At 44.4% G+C, this 24,886-nt stretch overlaps 3 protein-coding genes across 4 annotated transcripts; 2 read left to right on the top strand and 1 right to left on the bottom strand.

The window, feature by feature from the left end:
- The first annotated feature begins 8,023 nt into the window (after window positions 1–8,023).
- LOC122010761 (casein kinase 1-like protein 1) lies at window positions 8,024–11,811 on the top strand. Its single transcript, XM_042567244.1, has 8 exons — window positions 8,024–8,245; window positions 8,453–8,562; window positions 8,656–8,696; window positions 9,574–9,643; window positions 9,733–9,881; window positions 10,293–10,415; window positions 11,497–11,548; window positions 11,738–11,811. Exons 2-8 carry the CDS (start codon window positions 8,487–8,489, stop codon window positions 11,809–11,811), a joined length of 585 nt encoding a protein of 194 aa, XP_042423178.1. The 5' UTR covers window positions 8,024–8,245; window positions 8,453–8,486.
- A 3,757-nt stretch (window positions 11,812–15,568) lies between these two features.
- On the top strand, window positions 15,569–22,235 carry LOC122008830 (casein kinase 1-like protein 2). Its single transcript, XM_042564692.1, has 15 exons — window positions 15,569–15,786; window positions 15,994–16,103; window positions 16,197–16,237; window positions 17,121–17,190; window positions 17,280–17,428; window positions 17,840–17,935; window positions 18,018–18,088; window positions 18,737–18,798; window positions 18,908–18,971; window positions 19,049–19,133; window positions 19,216–19,342; window positions 19,468–19,550; window positions 19,632–19,692; window positions 19,995–20,137; window positions 21,677–22,235. The coding sequence occupies exons 2-15, from the start codon at window positions 16,028–16,030 to the stop codon at window positions 21,941–21,943; spliced, it is 1,395 nt and encodes a 464-aa protein (XP_042420626.1). The 5' UTR covers window positions 15,569–15,786; window positions 15,994–16,027; the 3' UTR covers window positions 21,944–22,235.
- A 160-nt stretch (window positions 22,236–22,395) lies between these two features.
- Window positions 22,396–24,350, bottom strand: LOC122008831. 2 transcript variants are annotated; one of them, XM_042564695.1, is made up of 4 exons: window positions 24,289–24,344; window positions 24,067–24,124; window positions 23,796–23,983; window positions 22,396–22,758 (listed from the first exon to the last, which is right to left on the bottom strand). In XM_042564695.1, exons 3-4 carry the CDS (start codon window positions 23,971–23,973, stop codon window positions 22,583–22,585), a joined length of 354 nt encoding a protein of 117 aa, XP_042420629.1. In that variant the 5' UTR covers window positions 23,974–23,983; window positions 24,067–24,124; window positions 24,289–24,344; the 3' UTR covers window positions 22,396–22,582. The 2 variants fall into 2 exon arrangements, with proteins under 2 accessions (XP_042420629.1, XP_042420627.1); XM_042564693.1 differs by lacking the exon at window positions 24,067–24,124 and having other exon boundaries at window positions 24,289–24,350.
- Between the last annotated feature and the right edge of the window lie 536 nt (window positions 24,351–24,886).

The raw sequence follows: 24,886 nt of genomic DNA, 5'->3' as shown, positions 1-24,886 counted from the left end.
TTCGCCTGCTTCTCCTCGTAATTCTCCCCTCATCCCACCTTTCTTGTGTTCGAAAGGGGTTTTTACGAAGTATTTCGCGTGGATAGTCTGCTCGGATGAATGTATATTTTTTCGCAACTGAAATTTACGCTAGCTGTTCACCAAGTACCTTTGGTTACCTGGCCAATCGGCTACACGACTCATCAGTCAACTTTATGGTCTTAGACAACGCAACTCGATTTTTAACGTCGGAGCTCGACGGTCTTCTGCTTGGCGGGTTTATAGTCGCCGACTCGACTCTCGATATTTAACGTCGGAGCTCGACGGTCTTCCGGCCGGAGGGTTTATAGACGCCGGTTCGTCTCTCGATTTTTAACGTCGGAGCTCGACGGTCTTCCACTCGGATGATTTATAGACGCCGACTCGTCTCTAGATTTTTAACGTCGGAGCTCGACGGTCTTCCGGCCGGAGGGTTTATAGACGTCGGTTCGTCTCTCGATTTTTAACGTCGGAGCTCGACGGTCTTCCGCTCGGATGATTTATAGACGTCGGCTCGTCTCTCGATTTTTAACGTCGGAACTCGACGGTCTTCCGGCCGGAGGGTTTATAGACGCCGACTCGTCTCTCGATTTTTAACGTCGGAGCTCGACAGTCTTCCGGCCGGAGGGTTTATAAACGCCGGTTCGTCTCTCAATTTTTAACGTCGAAGCTCGACGGTCTTCCTCTCGGATGATTTATAGACGCCGGCTCGTCTCTCGATTTTTAACGTCGGAGCTCGACGGTCTTCCGGCCGGAGGGTTTATAGACGCCGGTTCATCTCTCGATTTTTAACGTCGGAGCTCGACGGTCTTCCGCTCGGATGATTTATAGACGTCGGCTCGTCTCTCGATTTTTAACGTCGGAGCTCGACGGTCTTCCGGCCGGAGGGTTTATAGACGCCAGTTCGTCTCTCGATTTTTAACATCGGAGCTCGACGGCCTTCAAGGCTAATTTTGACACTGCCGTTCGGCGAAACTATTTGCCCTCCTTTTATCATATTTGCTTCCTGCATTACAAGGACATAGGCGACCAAAACATATGTAAAATTACATCAGCGCACCTCTCACCCAGCTCGGTACAGCTGGAGATGATTCGCGCTCCACGGTCGGTCCAGCCGCCATCCATCTTCATCCTCCAGATAATAAGCACCAGAGCGGAGCTTTTCGATGACTTTGAAGGGGCCCGCCCAAGGAGCCTCCAGTTTGCTGACGTCGCCGACCGGCTTTACTTTTTTCCAGACAAGGTCGCCAACTTGGAATGCTCTAGGGATCACGCGCCGGTTATAGTTCTGCTTCATTCTTTACCGGTACGCCATCAGCCGGACGGACGCCTTGGCTCGCTCCTCATCGACCAAATCCAGCTCCATGTTCCTCCGCTCGGCGTTATCATCATCATAATTCTGGATCCGAACGGACTCGACACCAACTTCAATTGGGATCACCGCTTCGCCGCCATACACCAAATGGAATGGCGTGACGCCCGTTCCTTCCTTTGGGGTCGTGCGGATAGCCCATAAAACGCCTGACAGCTCGTCCACCCAGCTTCCTCCAATGTGATCGAGCCGAGCCCGAAGAATGCGAAGAATCTCCCGATTGGTTACTTCCGCTTGGCCGTTGCTTTGGGGGTACGCCACGGAAGTAAAGTGTTGTTCAATGTCATAGCTTTCACACCATTATTCGAGCTGCTTCCCGGTGAACTGCCTTCCGTTGTCAGATATAAGCCGGCGAAGAATGCCGAACCAACAGATTATATTCTGCCAAATAAATTTTTTGACCATTTGCTCAGTGATCTTCGCCAGCGGCTCGGCCTCCACCCATTTGGAAAAATAGTTGACCCCCACTAGTAGAAACTTCCGCTGTCCGGTCGTCATACGAAACAGACCCACAATATCCATTCCCCATTGGTCGAACGGACAAGACACGGTAGCTGCTTTCATTTCCTCCGCCGGTCGGTGAGAGAAGTTGTGATACTTCTGGCAGGAAAGGCATGTCGCGACGGTCCGAGCGACGTCTGCTTGCAGGGTGGGCCAAAAGTATCCGGCCAGCAGGATCTTCTTAGCCAGCGATCGTCCACTCGGATAACCTCCGCACGATCCTTGATGTACTTCTTGAAGGATGTACGCCGCGTCTTCCGAGCTCACGCACTTCAAAAGCGGGCGGGAGAAAGCCTTCTTGTAGAGTTGGTCTCCAATAAGTGTAAACCGACCGGCTCTCCTTCTTAATAGCTGGGCTTCATCCCAATCGGACGATGTAGCACCCGAGCGGAGAAACTCCATGATGGGTGTCCTCCAATCGCTCGGAAACGCGAGGCCTTCCATGGGGTCGACGTGCGCCACCAAAGATACTTGTTCAATTGGCCGCTGTATGACGACCGGTGATATTGAACTTGCGAGTTTGGCTAACTCATCTGCTGCCTGGTTCTCCGCTCGGGGTATCTTCTGAATAATGACTTCTCTAAAGTTGGCCTTGAGCTTTTCAAAGGCTTCAGCGTAGAGCTTGAGCCGAGCGTTGTTAATCTCAAAAGTGCCCGAGAGTTGCTGAGCGGCCAACTGGGAGTCTGAATGAATTGTCACCCGACCGGCTCCTACATGCCGGGCTGCCTGCAGCCGGCTATGAGGGCTTCATACTCCGCTTCGTTATTTGTGGCTCGGTAGTCCAGTCGAACGGAAAGATGCATCCGTTCTCCTTGTGGAGATAATAATAATACGCCAATTCCGCTCCCGAGCCGAGTGGATGATCCATCCACAAATATTTTCCACAACTTCGGGCTCTAGCTTTTGCACTTCTGTGACAAAATCTACCAAGGACTGCGCTTTTATCGCCGAATGGGGTTGATATTGAATGTCGAATTCGCTCAACTCCGTGGTCCATTTGATGACCCGTCAAGACGCTTCTGGATTTCACAGCACTCTTCCCAATGGGCTATTCATCCGAACGATGATAGTATGAGCCAAGAAGTAGGGACGGAGGCGCCGAGCGGTTAGGACCAAAGCAAAAGCCAGCTTCTCGAGCTCGGTGTAGCGAGATTCTGCGTCCTTTAAAATATGACTTAAGAAATACACGGGTTCTTCTCCGCTCGCCCTCACTAATGCCAAGCCCACTGCTTGCTCGGTCGAAGATAAGTAAATACAGAGCGGTTCACCCACAGTTGGCTTGGCTAGCACAGGCAGAGAATTAAAATATGCCTTCAGTTCTTCAAACGCCCGATCGCATTCTTCATCCCAATGGAACTTGATAGCCTTGCGTAAGATTTTGAAAAATGGGAGACTCCGATCGGTCGTCGTCGAGATGAATCTAGACAATGCTGTTATCCGACCGGTCAAGCGATGTACTTCCCTCAGATTTCTTGGAGGCGGCATATCTTGTAATGCTTTCACCTTGCTGGGATTTGCCTCGATGCCCCGCTCGGTCACTATGTAGCCCAAGAAACACCCGCTTTTTGCTCCGAACAGACACTTCTGAGGGTTCAGCTTAACTCCATACCTCCTCAGCGTTCGGAAAGTCTCCTCCATGTCTTTAAAGAGATCTGCCGATCGGACAGATTTGATGAGAATATCGTCCACGTACACTTCCAAATTTCGTCCGATCTGCTCCTTGAACACTTTGTTCATCAAGCGCTGGTAGGTTGCTCCTGCGTTCTTCAGTCCGAACGGCATCACATTGTAGCAGTATGTGCCGTCGGCTGTAACGAAGCTAACCTTCTCTTGATCTTCTCGGGCGAGCGGCACTTGATGGTAGCCCTGATAAGCGTCGAGCATGCATATCAACTTGCAGCCGGCTGTGGAATCCACCAGTTGATCGATCCGGGGCAGAGGATAAAAATCCTTCGGGCACGCTTTGTTGAGATCCCGGAAATCGATGCATACTCTTCACTTGTTGCCCGGCTTGGAGACAAGTACAACGTTCGCCAGCCAGCTCGGGAACTGGACCTCGCGTATGTGGCCGGCCTCCAGAAGCCTCTCGACATCCGCTCAGATGATGGCATTTTGTTCGGCGCTAAAGTCCCTCTTCCTTTGCTTCACCGGCCGAGCGTCCGGTCGGATGTGGAGCTCGTGCTGCGCTATACTCGGTGAAATCCCGGGCAGCTCATGAGTCGACCACACGAAGACATCACAGTTTCTCTGGAGGCATTTGATCACTTCCTCTTTCTGACTTGCCTCCAGATCAGCCGCAATGAATGTGGTGGCCTCCGATCGGATTGGGTGAATCTGCACTTCCTCTTTATCTTCATAAACCAAAGAGGGTGGTTTTTCAGTGATGGCGTTTACCTCAATCCGGGGCGCCTTCCGAGCAGAACTGACTTCAGCTCGGACCATCTCGACGTAGCATCGCCGAGCCACCAGTTGGTCTCCCCGTACTTCCCCAACCTTGTCTTCGACCGGGAACTTGATTTTCTGGTGGAAGGTGGAGACGGTCGCTCGGAATTCACTGAGAGCCGGTTGCCCCAGAATGACGTTGTATGCTGACGGAGAGTCGACCACGACGAAGTTTACAATCCACGTCCTTCTGAGCGGCTCTTCTCCCAACAAGATAGCCAGTCGGACCTGTCCGACCGGCAGAACTTCATTGCCCGTAAACCCGTAGAGGGGGGTTGCCATGGGAAGCAGCTCGGCTCGATCAATTTGTAGTTGGTCGAAGGCCTTTTTGAATATAATATTGACCGAACTTCCTGTATCAATGAAAACGCGGTGACTAGTATAGTTGGCTATTACCGCTTTGATGAGAAGGGCGTCGTCATGAGGCACTTCGACTCCCTCCAAATCCCTGGGCCCGAAGCTGATTTCGGGTCCGCTCGCCCGTTCCTGGCTGCAGTCGATCGCATGGATCTAGAGTTGCCTGACGCTCGCCTTCCTTGCTCGGTTAGAGTCGCCTCCGGTCGGCCCGCCAGCTATAATGTTGATTTCGCCTCGGGAAGTGTTACTTCTATTTTCTTCTTCCCGAGCGGACGGTCGAGGTCGCTCCCTAGACATCCGGGGATTGTCTTCATGCCTCGAAGTATGATGACGCTCTGGGGTCTGTCTTTGTTGCCTATCGGATATCATCCGATCGGCTTCACGAGGTCGCTGTCGCCTGTCGGATGATGGCGATCGGCGGTGGCCACCCCGGGGCACGGGGTGGGCGATCAGAGGAAGGTTTCAGCAATCTCTTGTGTTGTGCGTGTCGGTCCGATGGAAAGAGCAGAACATAGGGATCCATACCTTCTTCTTTGGTTTGGGCCGCTCGGCAGCTACCTCTTGTACATGGGACCTCGCATGGGGGGAGCGGATTGCTTCGGCCCTTGGTCCTCTGGGCGGCTGATGAACAGTGTGTGGCTTTCGCTCGGCAGGGGGAGCCCGCTCGGTTGGAGTTTCCTTTCTTCGGGTCGCTTGGGCTTCCTCCACATTGATGTATTCGTTGGCCCGGTGTAGCATATGATCGTAGTCTCGGGGCGGCTTCCGCACGAGCGAGCGGAAGAAGTCCCCGTCCACGAGGCCTTGCGTGAATGCATTCATCATTGTTTCTGAGGTGGCCGTTGGAATGTCCATGGCCACCTGGTTGAATCGCTGGATATAAGCTCTGAGCGGCTCTCTGGATTCCTGCTTGATGACAAACAAGCTAACACTTGTCTTCTGATAATGCTGGCTGCTTGCAAAGTGGTGGAGGAAGGCCGTGCGGAAGTCTTTGAAACTTGCGATGGATCCGTCCGACAGTCTCCGAAACCATCGTTGAGCCGATCCCGAGAGGGTGGTTAGAAAAACTCGACACTTCACTCCATCTGTGTATTGATGAAAGGTAGCCGTGTTGTCGAACTTACCCAAATGATCGTCCCGGTCGGTGGTTCCATTGTATTCACCGATCGTCGGGGGCACATAGTGCTTTGGCAGAGGGTCTCGCAGAATGGCCTCCGAGAATTGCCGGTTGATCCGCTCGGGAGAAGCGTCCGCTCGGGGGGCCTTGCCTTTTCTCTTGTCTCGTATTGGCACTTCATCTGATGAGGATCCTCGATCGCGATTACCTGCTACGGCTTCCGGGGGCGTGCAGAATAGGGCCCGAGGAAATGGAACCGTGCCCTGAGGTGCTTCCGCCCGGCCCCCTGATACTGATGTCGCTTGCTGCTCAATCCACTCGGCTTGTGCCTTCTGTTTTTGTTCCACAAGCTTAGCTGCCCTTGACTCGATCAAAGCGTCGAGCTCCTCCGTGGAGAGCGTCACTGTATGCGGTCGTCTAGCTTCGTCCATTGCTTCCGATCGGATGCAGGAGCGTTCCCACAGACGGCGCCAAATTGATCCTGTCTGAATCGCTGAATCAACGGATATTGGGCATGTGGCGTTCTCCAAGTTGCTGACGTAGATCTCCGACCGGTCGTATGGAGCTCCGGGGAACCTGCAAAGAAGTCGGGCCGGGAAGGGGTCCCCGGCGACGACCCTCCGACGCTCAAGTCAGGTAAGTGGACAACAAAGAAGTGGCTCCGAATCTTGTAGAATGCATACCTCCGGCGAAGGGTGAGGGCCTTTATATAGGGCTGTAGAGAAGCGAGTGTACACATGCCGAGGTGTACACGTGTCCTTTCCCATACCGTAGTATGGGCTTGTCAGAGGAGCTTACCTGACACCATACTGCTACAGTCTGAGCACGTCTCTGATGGGACAGCGGATCCTTCTGTCGTAAGATTTTGAGTATGGTATGGACGTAGAACATGCCCGCTGTCAGAATATGTTTCCTTGTCCTTTTGTCTCTTCTTACTCCATGCCGAGTGTCTGGCCGGTCGGCAGTCATGGGCAGCGTCCGGCCGGTCATATGTGCTGGTCCACTTTAGGAGATTTTCGGTAGTGTGCTCTGTGGAGACTGTTCGCAGTATTGCTACTTTATGCATTCGGCCGAGAGGGTCACCCGCTCGGCCCTACGACCCTATTCAACATGAGCGTCGAAACCCTGACTCCTCGCGGGGTGCCTTTGCTTCCGTCTAGAACCCGGTCGGTCGGTCGGTCCACCCGTGTCCGATCGGCCAATTGACCTTTTGACTTCCACGTGGCGATGACTTCCCCCGGATGGGGGTCCCTATTCTTACCGCCGGATCATTTAGTATTAAATATTTTTTAAATATTATAACAACTATGAAATCGTAGCTACTATAATTATACGATAACTTAATTGTAATAATTATGATATCGTAACTGCTATAATGTATCAATTTAGGTTAAAAAAAATAATAAGAATAGAAACAAGTTGTTATTTTATAATGAAGGACCGTTATCATTTTTATAGGAGATGGGACGACGCCTGTTTTGATAATAAATTAACATAGCATCACTTTGGCGCCCGTATGATTTTTGCCATTTAGTATATTCCTAATGGGAGTTGTATCTGTAAATTTTGAAAGTTTAGGGACTAAAAATTTAACAATTGACCCCAATTAGGGATGAGCAGTCAATCCGTCAAACCGACCAACCCACTTATATCGACCCGAATCGAACTAAAAAAAAATAATTCGCCGGATATAGATCAGATGTAGGATCCTGATATTACATTATCTGATCTAGTAGGGCCGAATAGTTTTTTATCCCAATAACCGAACCAACCTGATCCGCGATCATCCTATTTGTAGCAACTACTGTTGATAAGCTGCTACACGTTGTAGCATCTACTGCCGATAAATTGCTACATGTTATAGTAGTTATTTCCGATTAGCTGTTATAACGTATAATGAGTAATGTCTATTATCATTTTAAAATATTTTATTTTTTTGTTGTACTTATATTTATACGTTATATTTCATTGGATATAGGGTCGGATATCCAAATAACTGATAATCCGTCGGATATCTGATACATAAGAACCGCTGGATATAGGGCCGGATGTAGGTCCTGATATTACATTATCTGATCTAGTAAGGTCGGATAATTTTTTACCCTAATAATCGAATCAATCCGATCCATGATCATCCCTAATCCCAACACGATAACTGCTTTTTTTCACTCATGTTGGATCAGGATAATGGATTCCGTATCGACTGCGATAAATAGTAGCTGCGAAACACGTTATCCATGCTGGATCAGAATAACACTATTTCAGTTCCACTGCGACGGCTGCAGCCTGCAGGTCCCTTCCCTCTTTCCTCTTCGTCTGCCCAACCACCACGCCTAAGGAAGCCTGCCGACGACCGACCTCTCGAGCAAGCGATGGTAATTGCTTGCTTCGTACGCTATCGCTGCTGCGCTTTCGATTGGACCAGCGCGTGGGCAAGTAAGGTATCGTAGGATCGCTACCACTTCCTCCAACTCTCCACTCCCGAAACCCTAATTTTTGTGCGGTTTCGTCCAAGTTCTTTTGATACCACCGTGATCGAAGGGCCACATCCCCCTTTACGTCGTTCCGTTGGGTTATCCTTTTGCCTCCGGTGAAAAGGAGGATTTTTTTTTCTTTGTTTGTATCTTTCGTCTTGGTTATTTTGGTAGCCGGGATTAAGTTTGGCTCGAGCGGGTTAATCGGATGGAGCCTCGTGTTGGAAACAAGTTTCGTTTGGGTCGCAAGATCGGGAGCGGCTCGTTTGGGGAGATCTATTTAGGTATGTGTGAACGATTTCTGGACGAACTGTTTCGTGTTCTTTTGCTGCTACAACTCTTTGAGGGTATCTTTTAATTGCCCTTGTTTACTGCAGGTACTAATATCCAAACAAACGAGGAAGTCGCAATTAAACTAGTATGTACATACTTCTCTTACCCTTCCACTTTAAGGATCTTGTTACTGTTTCAACTTTTTGTATACTTTAAACTTGAGATTGAATTTCGTGATGCATTCATTCTGTTTACGGTGCGATTTAGTTAAATTCTAGTTTGATTTTTTTTTAATTCACTCTGTTTAGGTTTATGAGTCTGTTCTGTGAAATTGTGGTTTTGAGGTATTGATTATATATATCGTTGTTTTTGTTAAGGTTCTTCTGATATTCCTGGAGTCTCTTTTTCCCTGATAGATATGGAGGCCTATTCTCTTACCTTTTCATCAATACTAAGCCACTTAGTCCCAACTATTTGGATCTTTGCTACACGGATCTTTTCTCTCAATTTACCCTATGCAAGACTACATACTTCCATCAATCTTCTTCATTTAACCTCACAATGCAATCCGTAATATCCTTCAAATTACATCTACTTTACTCATGTTAACGTTCTGAAATAAAAACCACTTTCTGTCGGCCTCTCTGACATCAGCTATACTTTCTAAATATGGAAGGTTTGGCAAGATGATGTTATTAGTTTTTTGGATACTCCTGATTTTGTCAATGACTATACTTAGGTCACTCACCCTTGCAGAGAGCAGTGACCATTGTCTTGAAACTAAAATAAGACCATTTTGCGATCCAAACATTAGTCATTTCTGTTGCAAACAAGTAATCATGAACCAAGCCCCTTAGGCTCATTGTCTTCTACTATCTTTTCCCATCTTTTGAGAAGTGTTGAACGTGTTTGTTTCTTTAGTTATCTTTAATTTGCTGATTTGAGTTTGTTTATAACCATCTGAATGCATCAATTACTTAGGGGTCTATATCTTTTTCCTCATTGTGTATTTCTACTAACAGGAGAACGTCAAGACTAAGCATCCACAGCTTCTCTATGAATCAAAGCTGTATAGGATTCTACAGGGAGGAAGTAAGCCAACACACCTTTCGGTTTCAAGAAGTTTTGATTGGGTTTTCATTTCTCTTACTTCTCACTTATTTTACTTGTTTTCTTGTCAGCTGGAATCCTTAATGTGAGATGGTTCGGGGTTGAGGGTGATTATAATGTCCTCGTGATGGATTTACTGGGACCAAGTCTTGAAGACTTGTTCAACTTCTGTTGCCGTAAACTCTCTTTGAAGACTGTTCTGATGCTTGCAGACCAAATGGTATACTGTTTGTGCAACTTGTATTTCTTGATTGACACTGAACAATAGCAACAATGCTTTGAATCATGAGAACATGCATTATTAATCCTTCCAGCTGCCATCATGATATCTTGTTATCATGCTGCTGCCAATGATATTGGCTTTTCACTTTCCTTTCTATCCATATTTGTGAACTTGTTATCTCACAAGAATGCCTATTATATTCTTCCTTGCGTTGTATACCCTTCATTTGGTCAACCATTTAACAATGATCAGAACTTGGAAGTTTGTCTATGATAACCTTACTACAATTCAAAACCTTTTTTTTTTTTTGCCTTAATACCATTTCTCCTCTACTTTGATAATTAAGGTTTATCTGAAATTCAAAAGACCTTGTTATAGTATATGACCTGCATAGATGTCTCATGTCAGATAAATCGAGTGGAATTTGTACATTCAAAGTCCTTCCTTCACAGAGATATCAAACCAGATAACTTTATTATGGGTCTTGGTAGACGAGCTTTCAAAGGCTTCAACAGAGAGCTTGAGCCGAGCGTTGTTAATCTCAAAAGTGCCCGAGAGTTGCTGAGCGGCCAACTCGGAGTCTGAATGAATTGTCACCCGACCGGCTCCTACATGCCGGGCTGCCTGCAGCCGGCTATGAGGGCTTCATACTCCGCTTCGTTATTTGTGGCTCGGTAGTCCAGTCGAACGGAAAGATGCATCCGTTCTCCTTGTGGAGATAATAATAATACGCCAATTCCGCTCCCGAGCCGAGTGGATGATCCATCCACAAATATTTTCCACAACTTCGGGCTCTAGCTTTTGCACTTCTGTGACAAAATCTACCAAGGACTGCGCTTTTATCGCCGAATGGGGTTGATATTGAATGTCGAATTCGCTCAACTCCGTGGTCCATTTGATGACCCGTCAAGACGCTTCTGGATTTCACAGCACTCTTCCCAATGGGCTATTCATCCGAACGATGATAGTATGAGCCAAGAAGTAGGGACTGAGGCGCCGAGCGGCTAGGACCAAAGCAAAGCCGCTTCTCGAGCTCGGTGTAGCGAGATTCACGTCCTTTAAAATATGACTTAAGAAATACACGGGTTCTTCTCCGCTCGCCCTCACTAATGCCAAGCCCACTGCTTGCTCGGTCGAAGATAAGTAAATACAGAGCGGTTCACCCACAGTTGGCTTGGCTAGCACAGGCAGAGAATTAAAATATGCCTTCAGTTCTTCAAACGCCCGATCGCATTCTTCATCCCAATGGAACTTGATAGCCTTGCGTAAGATTTTGAAAAATGGGAGACTCGATCGGTCGTCGTCGAGATGAATCTAGACAATGCTGTTATCCGACCGGTCAAGCGATGTACTTCCCTCAGATTTCTGAGGCGGCATATCTTGTAATGCTTTCACCTTGCTGGGATTTGCCTCGATGCCCCGCCGGTCACTATGTAGCCCAAGAAACACCGCTTTTTTAGCTTAACTCCATACCTCCTCGGCGCTCGGAAAGTCTCCTCCATGTCTTTAAAGAGATCCGCCGATCGGACGACTTGATGAGAATATCGTCCACGACACTTCCAAATTTCGTCCGATCTGCTCCTTGAACACTTTGTTCATCAAGCGTTGGTAGGTTGCTCCTGCGTTCTTCATCAACGGCATCACATCAGCAAGATGTGCCGTCGGTATGTAAGTTAACCTTCTCTTGATCTTCTCATGACAGACTGATGGTATAGCCCCGATAAGCGCCGAGCATGCATATCAACTTGCGTACCTCATGGAATCCACCGCTTGATCGATCGGCGGAGGATAAAATCCTTCTGCACGCGCTTTGTTGAGATCCCTAAAATCGAATACTCTCACTTGTTGCCCAGAGACAAGTACAACGCTCGCCACCACTGAACTGACCTACAGGCGTGTGGCGGCGGCTCTCGACATCCGCCGATGATGGCATTTTGTTCGACGCTAAAGTCCTCTTCCTTGCTTCACCGCGCCGAGGTCGGATGTGGAGCCTCGTGCGCTATACTCTGAAATCCTGCACCATGAGTCGACCACACGAAGACATCACAGGCTTCGGAGGCATTTGATCACTTCCTCTTCTCGTTTGCCTCCAGATCAGCCGCAATGAATGTGGTGGCCTCCGATCGGATTGGGTGAATCTGCACTTCCTCTTTATCTTCATAAACCAAAGAGGGTGGTTTTCGATGATGGCGTTTACCTCAATCAGGGCGCCTTCCGAAAGTAATCGACTTCAGCTCGACCATCTCGACGAGCATCGCCGAGCCACCTTGGTCTTCTCCCATTTCAACCTTGTCTTCGACCGGAACTTGATTTCCGTGGAAGGTGGAGACGCCGCCGAATTCACCGAGAGCGGTTGCCCGTGGCGTTGACGCTCGGCGGAGAGTCGACCACACGAAGTTTACAATCCACGCCCTTCCGAGCGGCTCTTCTCCACAAAGATAGCCGGAGACTCGTCCGACCGAACTTCATGCCCGTAAACCCAGAGGGGTTGCCAAGCGGCACTACCGATCGATCAATTTGTAGTTGGTCAAGGCCTTTTGAATATAATATTGACCAACTTCCTGTATTGAAAACGCGGTGACTAGTATAGTTGGCTATTACCGCTTTGATGAGAAGGCGCGTCATGAACTTCGACTCTCCAAACCGGGCGATTTGGTCCGCCCGCCTCGGCCGCAATGATCGCATGGATCTAGAGTTGCTGGACGCCGCCTTCCTTGCTCGGTTAGAGTCGCCTCCGGTCGGCCGATAATGTTGATTTCGCCTGGAAGTGTTACTTCTATTTTCTTCCCGAGCGACGGCCGAGGTCTCCCTAGACATCCGGGGATTGTCTTCATGCCTCAAGTATGATGACGCCTGGGTCTGTCTTTGTTGCCTATCGGATATCATCCGATCGGCTTCACGATGTCGCTGTCGGATGATGGCGATCGGCGGTGGCCACCCCGGGGCACGGGGTGGGCGATCAGGGTTAATCTCTTGTGTTGTGCGTGTCGGTCCGATGGAAAGAGCGAACATAGGATCCATACCTTCTTCTGTTTGGGCCGCTCGCCTACCTCTGTATGGGACCTCGCATGGGGAGCGATTGCTTCGCCCGGTCCTCCGGCGATGAACAGGTGGTGGCTTTCTCGGAGCCCGCCGGTTGGAGTTTCTGGTCGCCTTCTCCACATTGATGTATTCGTTGGTTGTAGCATATGATCGTAGTCTCGGGGCGGCTTCCGCACGAGCGAGCGGAAGAAGTCCCCGTCCACGAGGCCTTGCGTGAATGCATTCATCATTGTTTCTGAGGTGGCCGTTGGAATGTCCATGGCCACCTGGTTGAATCGCTGGATATAAGCTCTGAGCGGCTCTCTGGATTCCTGCTTGATGACAAACAAGCTAACACTTGTCTTCTGATAATGCTGGCTGCTTGCAAAGTGGTGGAGGAAGGCCGTGCGGAAGTCTTTGAAACTTGCGATGGATCCGTCCGACAGTCTCCGAAACCATCGTTGAGCCGATCCCGAGAGGGTGGTTAGAAAAACTCGACACTTCACTCCATCTGTGTATTGATGAAAGGTAGCCGTGTTGTCGAACTTACCCAAATGATCGTCCCGGTCGGTGGTTCCATTGTATTCACCGATCGTCGGGGGCACATAGTGCTTTGGCAGAGGGTCTCGCAGAATGGCCTCCGAGAATTGCCGGTTGATCCGCTCGGGAGAAGCGTCCGCTCGGGGGGCCTTGCCTTTTCTCTTGTCTCGTATTGGCACTTCATCTGATGAGGATCCTCGATCGCGATTACCTGCTACGGCTTCCGGGGGCGTGCAGAATAGGGCCCGAGGAAATGGAACCGTGCCCTGAGGTGCTTCCGCCCGGCCCCCTGATACTGATGTCGCTTGCTGCTCAATCCACTCGGCTTGTGCCTCAAGCTTAGCTTCCCTCGACTCGACGTCCATTGCTTCCGATCGGATGCAGGAGCGTTCCCACAGACGGCGCCAAATTGATCCTGTCTGAATCGCTGAATCAACGGATATTGGGCATGTGGCGTTCTCCAAGTTGCTGACGTAGATCTCCGACCGGTCGTATGGAGCTCCGGGGAACCTGCAAAGAAGTCGGGCCGGGAAGGGGTCCCCGGCGACGACCCTCCGACGCTCAAGTCAGGTAAGTGGACAACAAAGAAGTGGCTCCGAATCTTGTAGAATGCATACCTCCGGCGAAGGGTGAGGGCCTTTATATAGGGCTGTAGAGAAGCGAGTGTACACATGCCGAGGTGTACACGTGTCCTTTCCCATACCGTAGTATGGGCTTGTCAGAGGAGCTTACCTGACACCATACTGCTACAGTCTGAGCACGTCTCTGATGGGACAGCGGATCCTTCCGTCGTAAGATTTTGAGTATGGTATGGACGTAGAACATGCCCGCTGTCGAATATGTTTCCTTGTCCTTTTGTCTCTTCTTACTCCATGCCGAGTGTCCGACCGGTCATATGTGCTGGTCCACTTTAGGAGATTTTCGGTAGTGTGCTCTGTGGAGACTGCTCGCAGATTGCTACTTTATGCATTCGGCCGAGAGGGTCACCCGCTCGGCCCTACGACCCTATTCAACATGAGCGCCAAACCGACTCCTCGCGGGTGCCTTTGCTTCCGTCTAGAACCCGGTCGGTCGGTCGGTCCACCCGTGTCCGATCGGCCAATTGACCTTTTGACTTCCACGTGGCGATGACTTCCCCCGGATGGGGGTCCCTATTCTTACCGCCGGATCATTTAGTATTAAATATTTTTTAAATATTATAACAACTATGAAATCGTAGCTACTATAATTATACGATAACTTAATTGTAATAATTATGATATCGTAACTGCTATAATGTATCAATTTAGGTTAAAAAAAATAATAAGAATAGAAACAAGTTGTTATTTTATAATGAAGGACCGTTATCATTTTTATAGGAGATGGGACGACGCCTGTTTTGATAATAAATTAACATAGCATCACTTTGGCGCCCGTATGATTTTTGCCATTTAGTATATTCCTAATGGGAGTTGTATCTGTAAATTTTGAAAGTTTAGGGACTAAAAATTTAACAATTGACCCCAATTAGGGATGAGCAGTCAATCCGTCAAACCGACCAACCCACTTATATCGACCCGAATCGAACTAAAAAAAAATAATTCGCCGGATATAGATCAGATGTAGGATCCTGATATTACATTATCTGATCTAGTAGGGCCGAATAGTTTTTTATCCCAATAACCGAACCAACCTGATCCGCGATCATCCTATTTGTAGCAACTACTGTTGATAAGCTGCTACACGTTGTAGCATCTACTGCCGATAAATTGCTACATGTTATAGTAGTTATTTCCGATTAGCTGTTATAACGTATAATGAGTAATGTCTATTATCATTTTAAAATATTTTATTTTTTTGTTGTACTTATATTTATACGTTATATTTCATTGGATATAGGGTCGGATATCCAAATAACTGATAATCCGTCGGATATCTGATACATAAGAACCGCTGGATATAGGGCCGGATGTAGGTCCTGATATTACATTATCTGATCTAGTAAGGTCGGATAATTTTTTACCCTAATAATCGAATCAATCCGATCCATGATCATCCCTAATCCCAACACGATAACTGCTTTTTTTCACTCATGTTGGATCAGGATAATGGATTCCGTATCGACTGCGATAAATAGTAGCTGCGAAACACGTTATCCATGCTGGATCAGAATAACACTATTTCAGTTCCACTGCGACGGCTGCAGCCTGCAGGTCCCTTCCCTCTTTCCTCTTCGTCTGCCCAACCACCACGCCTAAGGAAGCCTGCCGACGACCGACCTCTCGAGCAAGCGATGGTAATTGCTTGCTTCGTACGCTATCGCTGCTGCGCTTTCGATTGGACCAGCGCGTGGGCAAGTAAGGTATCGTAGGATCGCTACCACTTCCTCCAACTCTCCACTCCCGAAACCCTAATTTTTGTGCGGTTTCGTCCAAGTTCTTTTGATACCACCGTGATCGAAGGGCCACATCCCCCTTTACGTCGTTCCGTTGGGTTATCCTTTTGCCTCCGGTGAAAAGGAGGATTTTTTTTTCTTTGTTTGTATCTTTCGTCTTGGTTATTTTGGTAGCCGGGATTAAGTTTGGCTCGAGCGGGTTAATCGGATGGAGCCTCGTGTTGGAAACAAGTTTCGTTTGGGTCGCAAGATCGGGAGCGGCTCGTTTGGGGAGATCTATTTAGGTATGTGTGAACGATTTCTGGACGAACTGTTTCGTGTTCTTTTGCTGCTACAACTCTTTGAGGGTATCTTTTAATTGCCCTTGTTTACTGCAGGTACTAATATCCAAACAAACGAGGAAGTCGCAATTAAACTAGTATGTACATACTTCTCTTACCCTTCCACTTTAAGGATCTTGTTACTGTTTCAACTTTTTGTATACTTTAAACTTGAGATTGAATTTCGTGATGCATTCATTCTGTTTACGGTGCGATTTAGTTAAATTCTAGTTTGATTTTTTTTTTTCAATTCACTCTGTTTAGGTTTATGAGTCTGTTCTGTGAAATTGTGGTTTTGAGGTATTGATTATATATATCGTTGTTTTTGTTAAGGTTCTTCTGATATTCCTGGAGTCTCTTTTTCCCTGATAGATATGGAGGCCTATTCTCTTACCTTTTCATCAATACTAAGCCACTTAGTCCCAACTATTTGGATCTTTGCTACACGGATCTTTTCTCTCAATTTACCCTATGCAAGACTACATACTTCCATCAATCTTCTTCATTTAACCTCACAATGCAATCCGTAATATCCTTCAAATTACATCTACTTTACTCATGTTAACGTTCTGAAATAAAAACCACTTTCTGTCGGCCTCTCTGACATCAGCTATACTTTCTAAATATGGAAGGTTTGGCAAGATGATGTTATTAGTTTTTTGGATACTCCTGATTTTGTCAATGACTATACTTAGGTCACTCACCCTTGCAGAGAGCAGTGACCATTGTCTTGAAACTAAAATAAGACCATTTTGCGATCCAAACATTAGTCATTTCTGTTGCAAACAAGTAATCATGAACCAAGCCCCTTAGGCTCATTGTCTTCTACTATCTTTTCCCATCTTTTGAGAAGTGTTGAACGTGTTTGTTTCTTTAGTTATCTTTAATTTGCTGATTTGAGTTTGTTTATAACCATCTGAATGCATCAATTACTTAGGGGTCTATATCTTTTTCCTCATCATTGTGTATTTCTACTAACAGGAGAACGTCAAGACTAAGCATCCACAGCTTCTCTATGAATCAAAGCTGTATAGGATTCTACAGGGAGGAAGTAAGCCAACACACCTTTCGGTTTCAAGAAGTTTTGATTGGGTTTTCATTTCTCTTACTTCTCACTTATTTTACTTGTTTTCTTGTCAGCTGGAATCCTTAATGTGAGATGGTTCGGGGTTGAGGGTGATTATAATGTCCTCGTGATGGATTTACTGGGACCAAGTCTTGAAGACTTGTTCAACTTCTGTTGCCGTAAACTCTCTTTGAAGACTGTTCTGATGCTTGCAGACCAAATGGTATACTGTTTGTGCAACTTGTATTTCTTGATTGACACTGAACAATAGCAACAATGCTTTGAATCATGAGAACATGCATTATTAATCCTTCCAGCTGCCATCATGATATCTTGTTATCATGCTGCTGCCAATGATATTGGCTTTTCACTTTCCTTTCTATCCATATTTGTGAACTTGTTATCTCACAAGAATGCCTATTATATTCTTCCTTGCGTTGTATACCCTTCATTTGGTCAACCATTTAACAATGATCAGAACTTGGAAGTTTGTCTATGATAACCTTACTACAATTCAAAACCTTTTTTTTTTTTTGCCTTAATACCATTTCTCCTCTACTTTGATAATTAAGGTTTATCTGAAATTCAAAAGACCTTGTTATAGTATATGACCTGCATAGATGTCTCATGTCAGATAAATCGAGTGGAATTTGTACATTCAAAGTCCTTCCTTCACAGAGATATCAAACCAGATAACTTTATTATGGGTCTTGGTAGACGAGCTAATCAGGTTTGTGATTTCTTCCTCTTATTTTCTGTTGATTTGGTTTTATTTTTTTGCTTAATGATGTTGCCTTTGCATTTCTTTATAGGTGTATATTATTGATTTTGGCCTTGCCAAGAAGTATAGGGACACTGCAACTCATCAGCATATTCCTTACAGGTTTGACAATTTAATCCATGAACAATTTTCTTTGTTGTTGATATTGCAATCATGTAAAATTGTCAGATTTGTCAATTTTCTGTCATTACTCATTGCCATGAATATTTTGTAAAGATCATTAGCATTTCCAAGGTAAAGGTCTTTGTAGTTTTATAGTGTTTCATATGTAATAACCAATAATGATAAAGGTCAAATTTGTTGTTTTTTATGCAGACTTTTAGTCTGTTTATTTCCACTTTTCAGTTTTATGGTATCAGATATACCATGATATTTTACTGCTCATCAGTAAGAAGCAATTATGGAAGTAACTAAATCTTGCATTTTTGCCACATCCTACTTGTTATAAAAGTTTGAAGGTGTAGACAGCAGACACTGGTTCTATGAATTTTAATTTGCATCTACTTCAGTTGGCCCATTCTCTAGTCTCTTTAAGTATCATGACTGATACCACTATGCCTAAACTCTACATTTGTACATTTTCTCCTTTCTTTGTTATTATTTAGGTAGTTTAATATGGTTATATGATTTCATACTGAATGTTTCATATAAGCAAAAAAGAGAAGAAAAAATCTCTCACTTGATTCCTCTATCACATGGATGCTTTCAAAGTGGTTGCTTTATTTAGTTAATGCTCTGCTTTTATTGCAGAGAGAACAAAAATTTAACTGGAACTGCTAGATATGCAAGTGTGAATACACATCTTGGCATAGGTATGAGCTACAATTTTCCCTGTAACCTAGTTTTGGCATATGAACTATTTCTAAGTTGTATATACTGTTTTTCCTTATGATTTTTTTGGCTTCTTTTTCTTCATTTAAGAACAAAGCAGGAGGGATGATTTAGAATCTCTCGGATATGTTCTAATGTACTTCTTAAGAGGAAGGTTGGTCCCACTTGGTACATTTGTATTTTTCCCATCTCGTAGATTGTTAACCTTTGTTGTCATTGTTTCTTTCTCAGCCTTCCATGGCAAGGTCTGAAAGCAGGAACCAAGAAGCAGAAGTATGAAAAGATTAGTGAAAAAAAAGTGGCCACGTCAATTGAGGCAAAATCTCATCTTGATTAATCTGAAGTATTGTGCTTCTTTTTCCATGGTTATTATGAGAAATGTGATTATGCCTTTGTAGACTTTGTGCCGAGGATATCCTTCAGAGTTTGCTTCTTACTTCCATTATTGCCGTTCATTAAGATTTGAGGACAAGCCTGATTATGCATATCTTAAGAGATTATTCCGAGACCTTTTTATCCGTGAAGGTGTATTTCCTTTCCCATCTGTCAATTTTGAGATTGGTGACAAAGAATTGAGGATGCAGAATTTTTCTTAAGCAAGTATATTATTTTTTTATGTTAATCGTCTTTTATATTTGTTTTCTCTGCAGGTTTTCAATTTGATTATGTATTTGATTGGACCATTTTGAAATATCAGCAATCTCAGATAGCTGGTGCCCCTCCACGTGCTATTGTTAGTCTAAATGCAGATGTTTCATAATGAGTTGTTTTTTTAGAATCTCGAACAAGTGGATAACCTCAATATTATTTTTAGGGACCAAGTGCAGGGCCTAGCTTGGCCATGGCTCCTGTTGTGGCAAATGATAGGCAATCAGGTGAGGTCTCACATAGTTTGCTAATTATGTTTTATTGATTCTGTTTCAATGAAGTTTTATTCAGCTTCTCGTATTGTTCCCTATTCACTCTTCTTTATCAAATATTCATTTCTTATTTTAACTTAGATAAACTGTTAATTTATTATTGTCTCACCTTCGACTTGTGTGGGTTTTTCGGAATCTCTAATAATGTTGCATGAATCATACTCATTTTTTAACGACAATCCATATATCAAACAAACATGTTGAAGACAATCCATATCATAATCCGGAGTCATAATACTTGCATGATTACAATTTAGGTGGTGAGGAAGGAAGGGCAAGTGGTTGGCTGGCTGCGGACCCTTATCGTCATGGACGATCATCTCCAACTGTAAATGTTGGCAATTCATCAAAACAGAAGGCCCCTGTCTCGAGTGATCTATCTGGCAGCAAAGATGCTATGGTAAGTTTATTGGTTGATTTTATCAGTTATTCTTGCTAAATATCTATTGGTATCAGCCTTTGGTTGATTATGCAGTAAAATTGGAAATGTGACTCTTGTGTGTTGCTTGAATATTCCATTAAAATCTTATGAATGGTTGACAATCCACCAGTCTGCCATGGTACCAACTTTCTAGGTTTCTTACGTGGACCACCTTGTTTTCAGTGATTAATGATTAATAAAAATGGTAGGTAAACCGAGCAATGAGATCATGTGTTGTTACTGGTCCCTGATTAAGCTGTAACAGCAGCACCAATTTGGCTTGTGTGGCCGGCATTTCAAACCATGATTCTAAGAAATCTTGTTATAGTACATGAAGCTTTTTTCTTATTGCGTTTAAGTAGACGGGTTGGTGACACCTACAACCAAAATGGAAACAAGTGTTTTGTGGTTCAACAATGTGGAATCTCATCTAGATCATTTAATTTGTTTTATCAGTACAACACTATCCCAAGTGTAGATTGACCATGCCACAATCAATACCTGCAGACTGGAATTGTTAAAATGGCCAAGATAGGATTTCAACAACAAAAGATCAGAAAAGCAGAATGCTTCTGCTAACTCCTATTAAGAAATTGTCTGGAATTTTTATATGATGTGTTACGGTTTAGAAAATCAGCCCATGCTAGTTGGTGCGGACAAAACTTATCATTACACCAGTCAAGTAGCTTACTGAATAGGGTTGAGACTGGAGAGATGATCTTTGATGATGCAAGGTGAGCCATTCCTGAGCAGCAATGGGATGTAAGTGCAGGGCTCCTGTGACAAGAGGTAAAGGGTAAGGCTTCCGCGGTGGAAGTTAAGAGCAACGCTTCTGCAATGCGAAGTGGAGACTCAAGACTTGACGAGGTGAGGCCGTGGCTTTTGTGATGGGTAGCAAGTGTGTTGACTTCGCAACAGTAGGTGAGGGGGATGCAAGGTACACAACTTGGGAAGTGAGGTTACATTAGGTGTGGCTTTGATGACCGGTGGCAAAGGTGGCACTGTTGTTGCCTGCTTCTTAGTTCCTCCTCGTTCCTAGCCGATTCCACTGGCAACAAATGTCACAGCAATACAACACCAGCATGTTTTCATTCGAACCAGAGTACTTCAAATTAAACTGGAGCTTAATACACAGTTTTCCATATATAAGTAAGTAGCTACCTGGTGTTAGAGGGATAAGATCCATGTAGATTCTTAGTAGTTGGCACTAACAGCTCAAAGATGATAGTGTCAACGATCCACCATATTCAGAATTTGTGCATAAGTTGCCACTCTGTATCTACTCACCTGTGCTACATCCACCTCGGCGAAGAAAATGCAGACATAGTAGCACTTCCCTTTTTGGGTTTTTCCTTCAATGTTTCCAAATCAAGTAAAATCCTCGTTAAATGCTTGAAATTTGCAGACAACTTTATGATTGAGCTTGCAAAAAGGAAAAACTAGCTTTTACCATCATATAGCTTTTGTGAGATGCATTCCTAATGTTTTATGTACGCTCTGAATTGAATGTGTCCATAGATTTCCGGTTCCACTTTAATGGGACGGCCAAGCAGTTCTTCAAGGCGGCCTGCTTTTGGCAGTCGAGAAATGGTAGGGACTGAGGCAGATCCATCTCGTACTCGAGCTGCAGACTCCAGTCCGATGACCTACCACAAGGTTTCAACTGCTCAAAGAGGTTCTCCAATTGTTTCTACCTCATCTGGAAGGAGAACATCTGTGCTCAAGAACTACGAGACCACGCTGAAAGGCATTGAGGGCCTCAATTTGGATAGCGAGAAGAACTAGTTCAAGTCGCTGCCTGTTCTGTTGCTCTTCCAGGGGCATCAAGTTGCCTCATGAAATGCCCTCCGATAGATAAAAGAGATGACAAGGGTTCCGAACCATGTCAAGAAATTTGTGTGCATTTTGTTGTGGAAATCTGCACAAGTTGGGATAAACAGCTAGCTTCTTGTACTGCCCATGTATTACCTGTTGTATTTTATTGTTCTTTGGATTCACATTAGTATTAGCAAGGCTTAATGATGATGATTAAGAACACAAGATATTAGAATTCCACTGGTTTGTTTATGTGCTTCAACCTGCCTCCCTAAAAACATTGTGTTTCGCCATCTTGAAATTATTTCTATTTGTTTATATTAAGTGATCTAAAATGAGTTCAGAGTGTGATTTTAGGCTTATTCAAATTAATTGATGATAAAAAAAAAAGTCCATAACTGATTTGGGATAGAAATCCAAGGTAACTGAACACTCCATCAGTCATTTTTAACAAATGTCTTTATGTACCTGGTAATTGTGATCGTCAGAATTAACTGCTTTCAAACAAAACAATCTGTTCATGAAAGCCACAACGTGCATTCCCTGAGGACTCGTATACAAATGTTTTGCTTCAACTGGAGGGATTTGTTGCATTTTCATAATCATGGCTTACTTTCCTGATTCCTTTTTATGATGTATAGCTTCGACAATGGCCTCGATTTCTTCCTTGGCTCGTTCAAACACGTTTGGGCCTTTAACGTCATCGATAGGAGTGTTCTCATCAATGTCATTGCTCGTGCCATGAGTCTCCTTGTGATGTGTTTTATGATTATCAGCTACTTCCTCTGTCACAAGCAAAAAAAAAACACATGATTTCAGTTCTGTTGTTGTCAAACATTAAAGACTAATGTTATTGAAGGGGTTAGATGATAGGCGCATCAAAAAAGCATACATTCACGAACTGGGATAATAACTTCGCAACAGCAAGAGTTTCAACATAGCTACACTACCCTAGTGAGGAATTATCTGATGCACATCAAATCTTTTGGTACCAGGCAGCTCAAAATCATATGCAAAGGAAGATAGAATTTAGTATTGGATTGTATATGAGCACACTAGACTGGGAAATCTGAATTATGCAGTTGTTTCCTTTGATCCTAGAAATCTTCTTGAGGAAAGTAATAGAGTATTGGATAGTCTTTGCATTCTCAGTTACAGCTAAAAATCTAATCAGTGATGTGGGAACAACTACAAAGTGCACTATTTGTTTGTTAACCTACTATAGAAACTAAGGACGAGTTTGCTTGGATGGAAAAATAAGACAGGCAGGGAAAAGGGAAGGGAAAGCGGTTTACTTGGATGGAAAGATAGTACATGCAGGGAAAAGGGAAGGGAAAGTGGCACAAAAATGTACACAAGTACTGAAGCTTCATCCCCTACCGAACTTTCATCCCGAGTAAACTGAACCAAAAGAGAAGATAAAAGAAATAAAATTGTTAGTTTCTCTTTTATGCATGGAAGGAAACAAAGAGGAATGAATTTAATTCTGTTCAATTCTGGTACTGAGGGTATTCTATTTCTCAGATGGAAATGGAGGAAAATGAAGTTCAAGATCTATTGAATTCAACAACAACCACCAAACCTTTAACCTGTTATATTCTCATCTATATTTAATAAATTTTATCTTATGTTATCATTGCTAACAATCTTCTTTAGTCTCCCTCTCCAAGATCTACTCTTTCCTTCTTCTTTTCTTTTCAATTAAATTATTTCATTCCCCTCTTACACCCTCACCTCCAGGTAAACAACATTATTTCATTTCCATTACCAACATCCATTCTGAAGTAATTTTGAATTGAAAAAACTATAATAACAAGCTTACGTTCTTGAGGCTCAAGATCTGAGCTTTTCTTGGTGTGAACAGCCTCTATGATGGCTTCAATCTCTTCTTTGGCTCGTTCAAACACATTCGGACCTCTAACTTTCTCCACCGGTGTGTTCTCATCGATGTCATTGCTCTGTCCATGAGTCTCCCAGTCATGGGTTTTCCGCCTATCCATGATCGCTTTGCTACCAAAAAGGTGAAAACATAACAGTCAGAAAAATCTACTCTTGATTACGAATCAGTGAAATCTTCAGAGAGAAAGACAAACTTTGGTCAGTCGAGGCTCGATAGCAACCAAGGCGTGACAAACTCAACGAATCTAAAGTCTAAACAGAAAAAATGGCATAATTTTGACCACAAAAAAAACTTCTAAGCGTGAAGCAGGGCAGCGAATCTCCAGATCAAATGCTAAGAAGTAGCAAGGAACAACAAAAATCCAACGATCTAACTGGCATCAAAAGGATTGACGAAAGAGAATCGCGAAACTTACCTCCTTTCGGAAGGATCGATCTAAAGGGACGGAAGAGAGGAAGCCGGATGCCCTACAACGGAAACTTAGCGGTTTCATTAATAAACAACTCCAATATGGGCCTTCAAAACGCTCTTTAGATATTGGGCCTGACTCGGCCCAAATAAAGCAGTACATCTCACTATCATGATATAAAGAAAGTTAATAACCCGGCATCGTGCGCGTGATAAAAAAAATAGGACAGGTATTCTAATAGTTAATTAATAATTTTTATAAGAATTATTCTCATGATTAATCAATATAAGTTTATATTTAATTCCTAAGTAAAAAAAGATAGAACAAACTCCCACGTTTCATCTAAAATTTTCAGGATTAGTCAATTTAAATAGCGTTATACTAGATTTTAAAAATAGTTAATAATTAATATTATATTAGAAAAAATACTTTTCCTATGATCATTCATCTTCCGGATTAATCACTTCCAAGAGAGTTATACTAGATTAAAAAAAGTTAATAATATTAATAATTTATATTATGTTAGAAAAAACGCTTTCCTAGGTTTAATATTTTAAATAACTTTAAAACCCGATATAATTTTAACTACGGAGTGTAATATTTT

Source organism: Zingiber officinale, chromosome 8A, assembly GCF_018446385.1.
Source record: "Zingiber officinale cultivar Zhangliang chromosome 8A, Zo_v1.1, whole genome shotgun sequence".
Lineage (NCBI taxonomy): Eukaryota > Viridiplantae > Streptophyta > Magnoliopsida > Zingiberales > Zingiberaceae > Zingiber > Zingiber officinale.
Note: the sequence above shows the minus strand (reverse complement) of the source record. Positions and strands in the feature narration are given on the sequence as shown.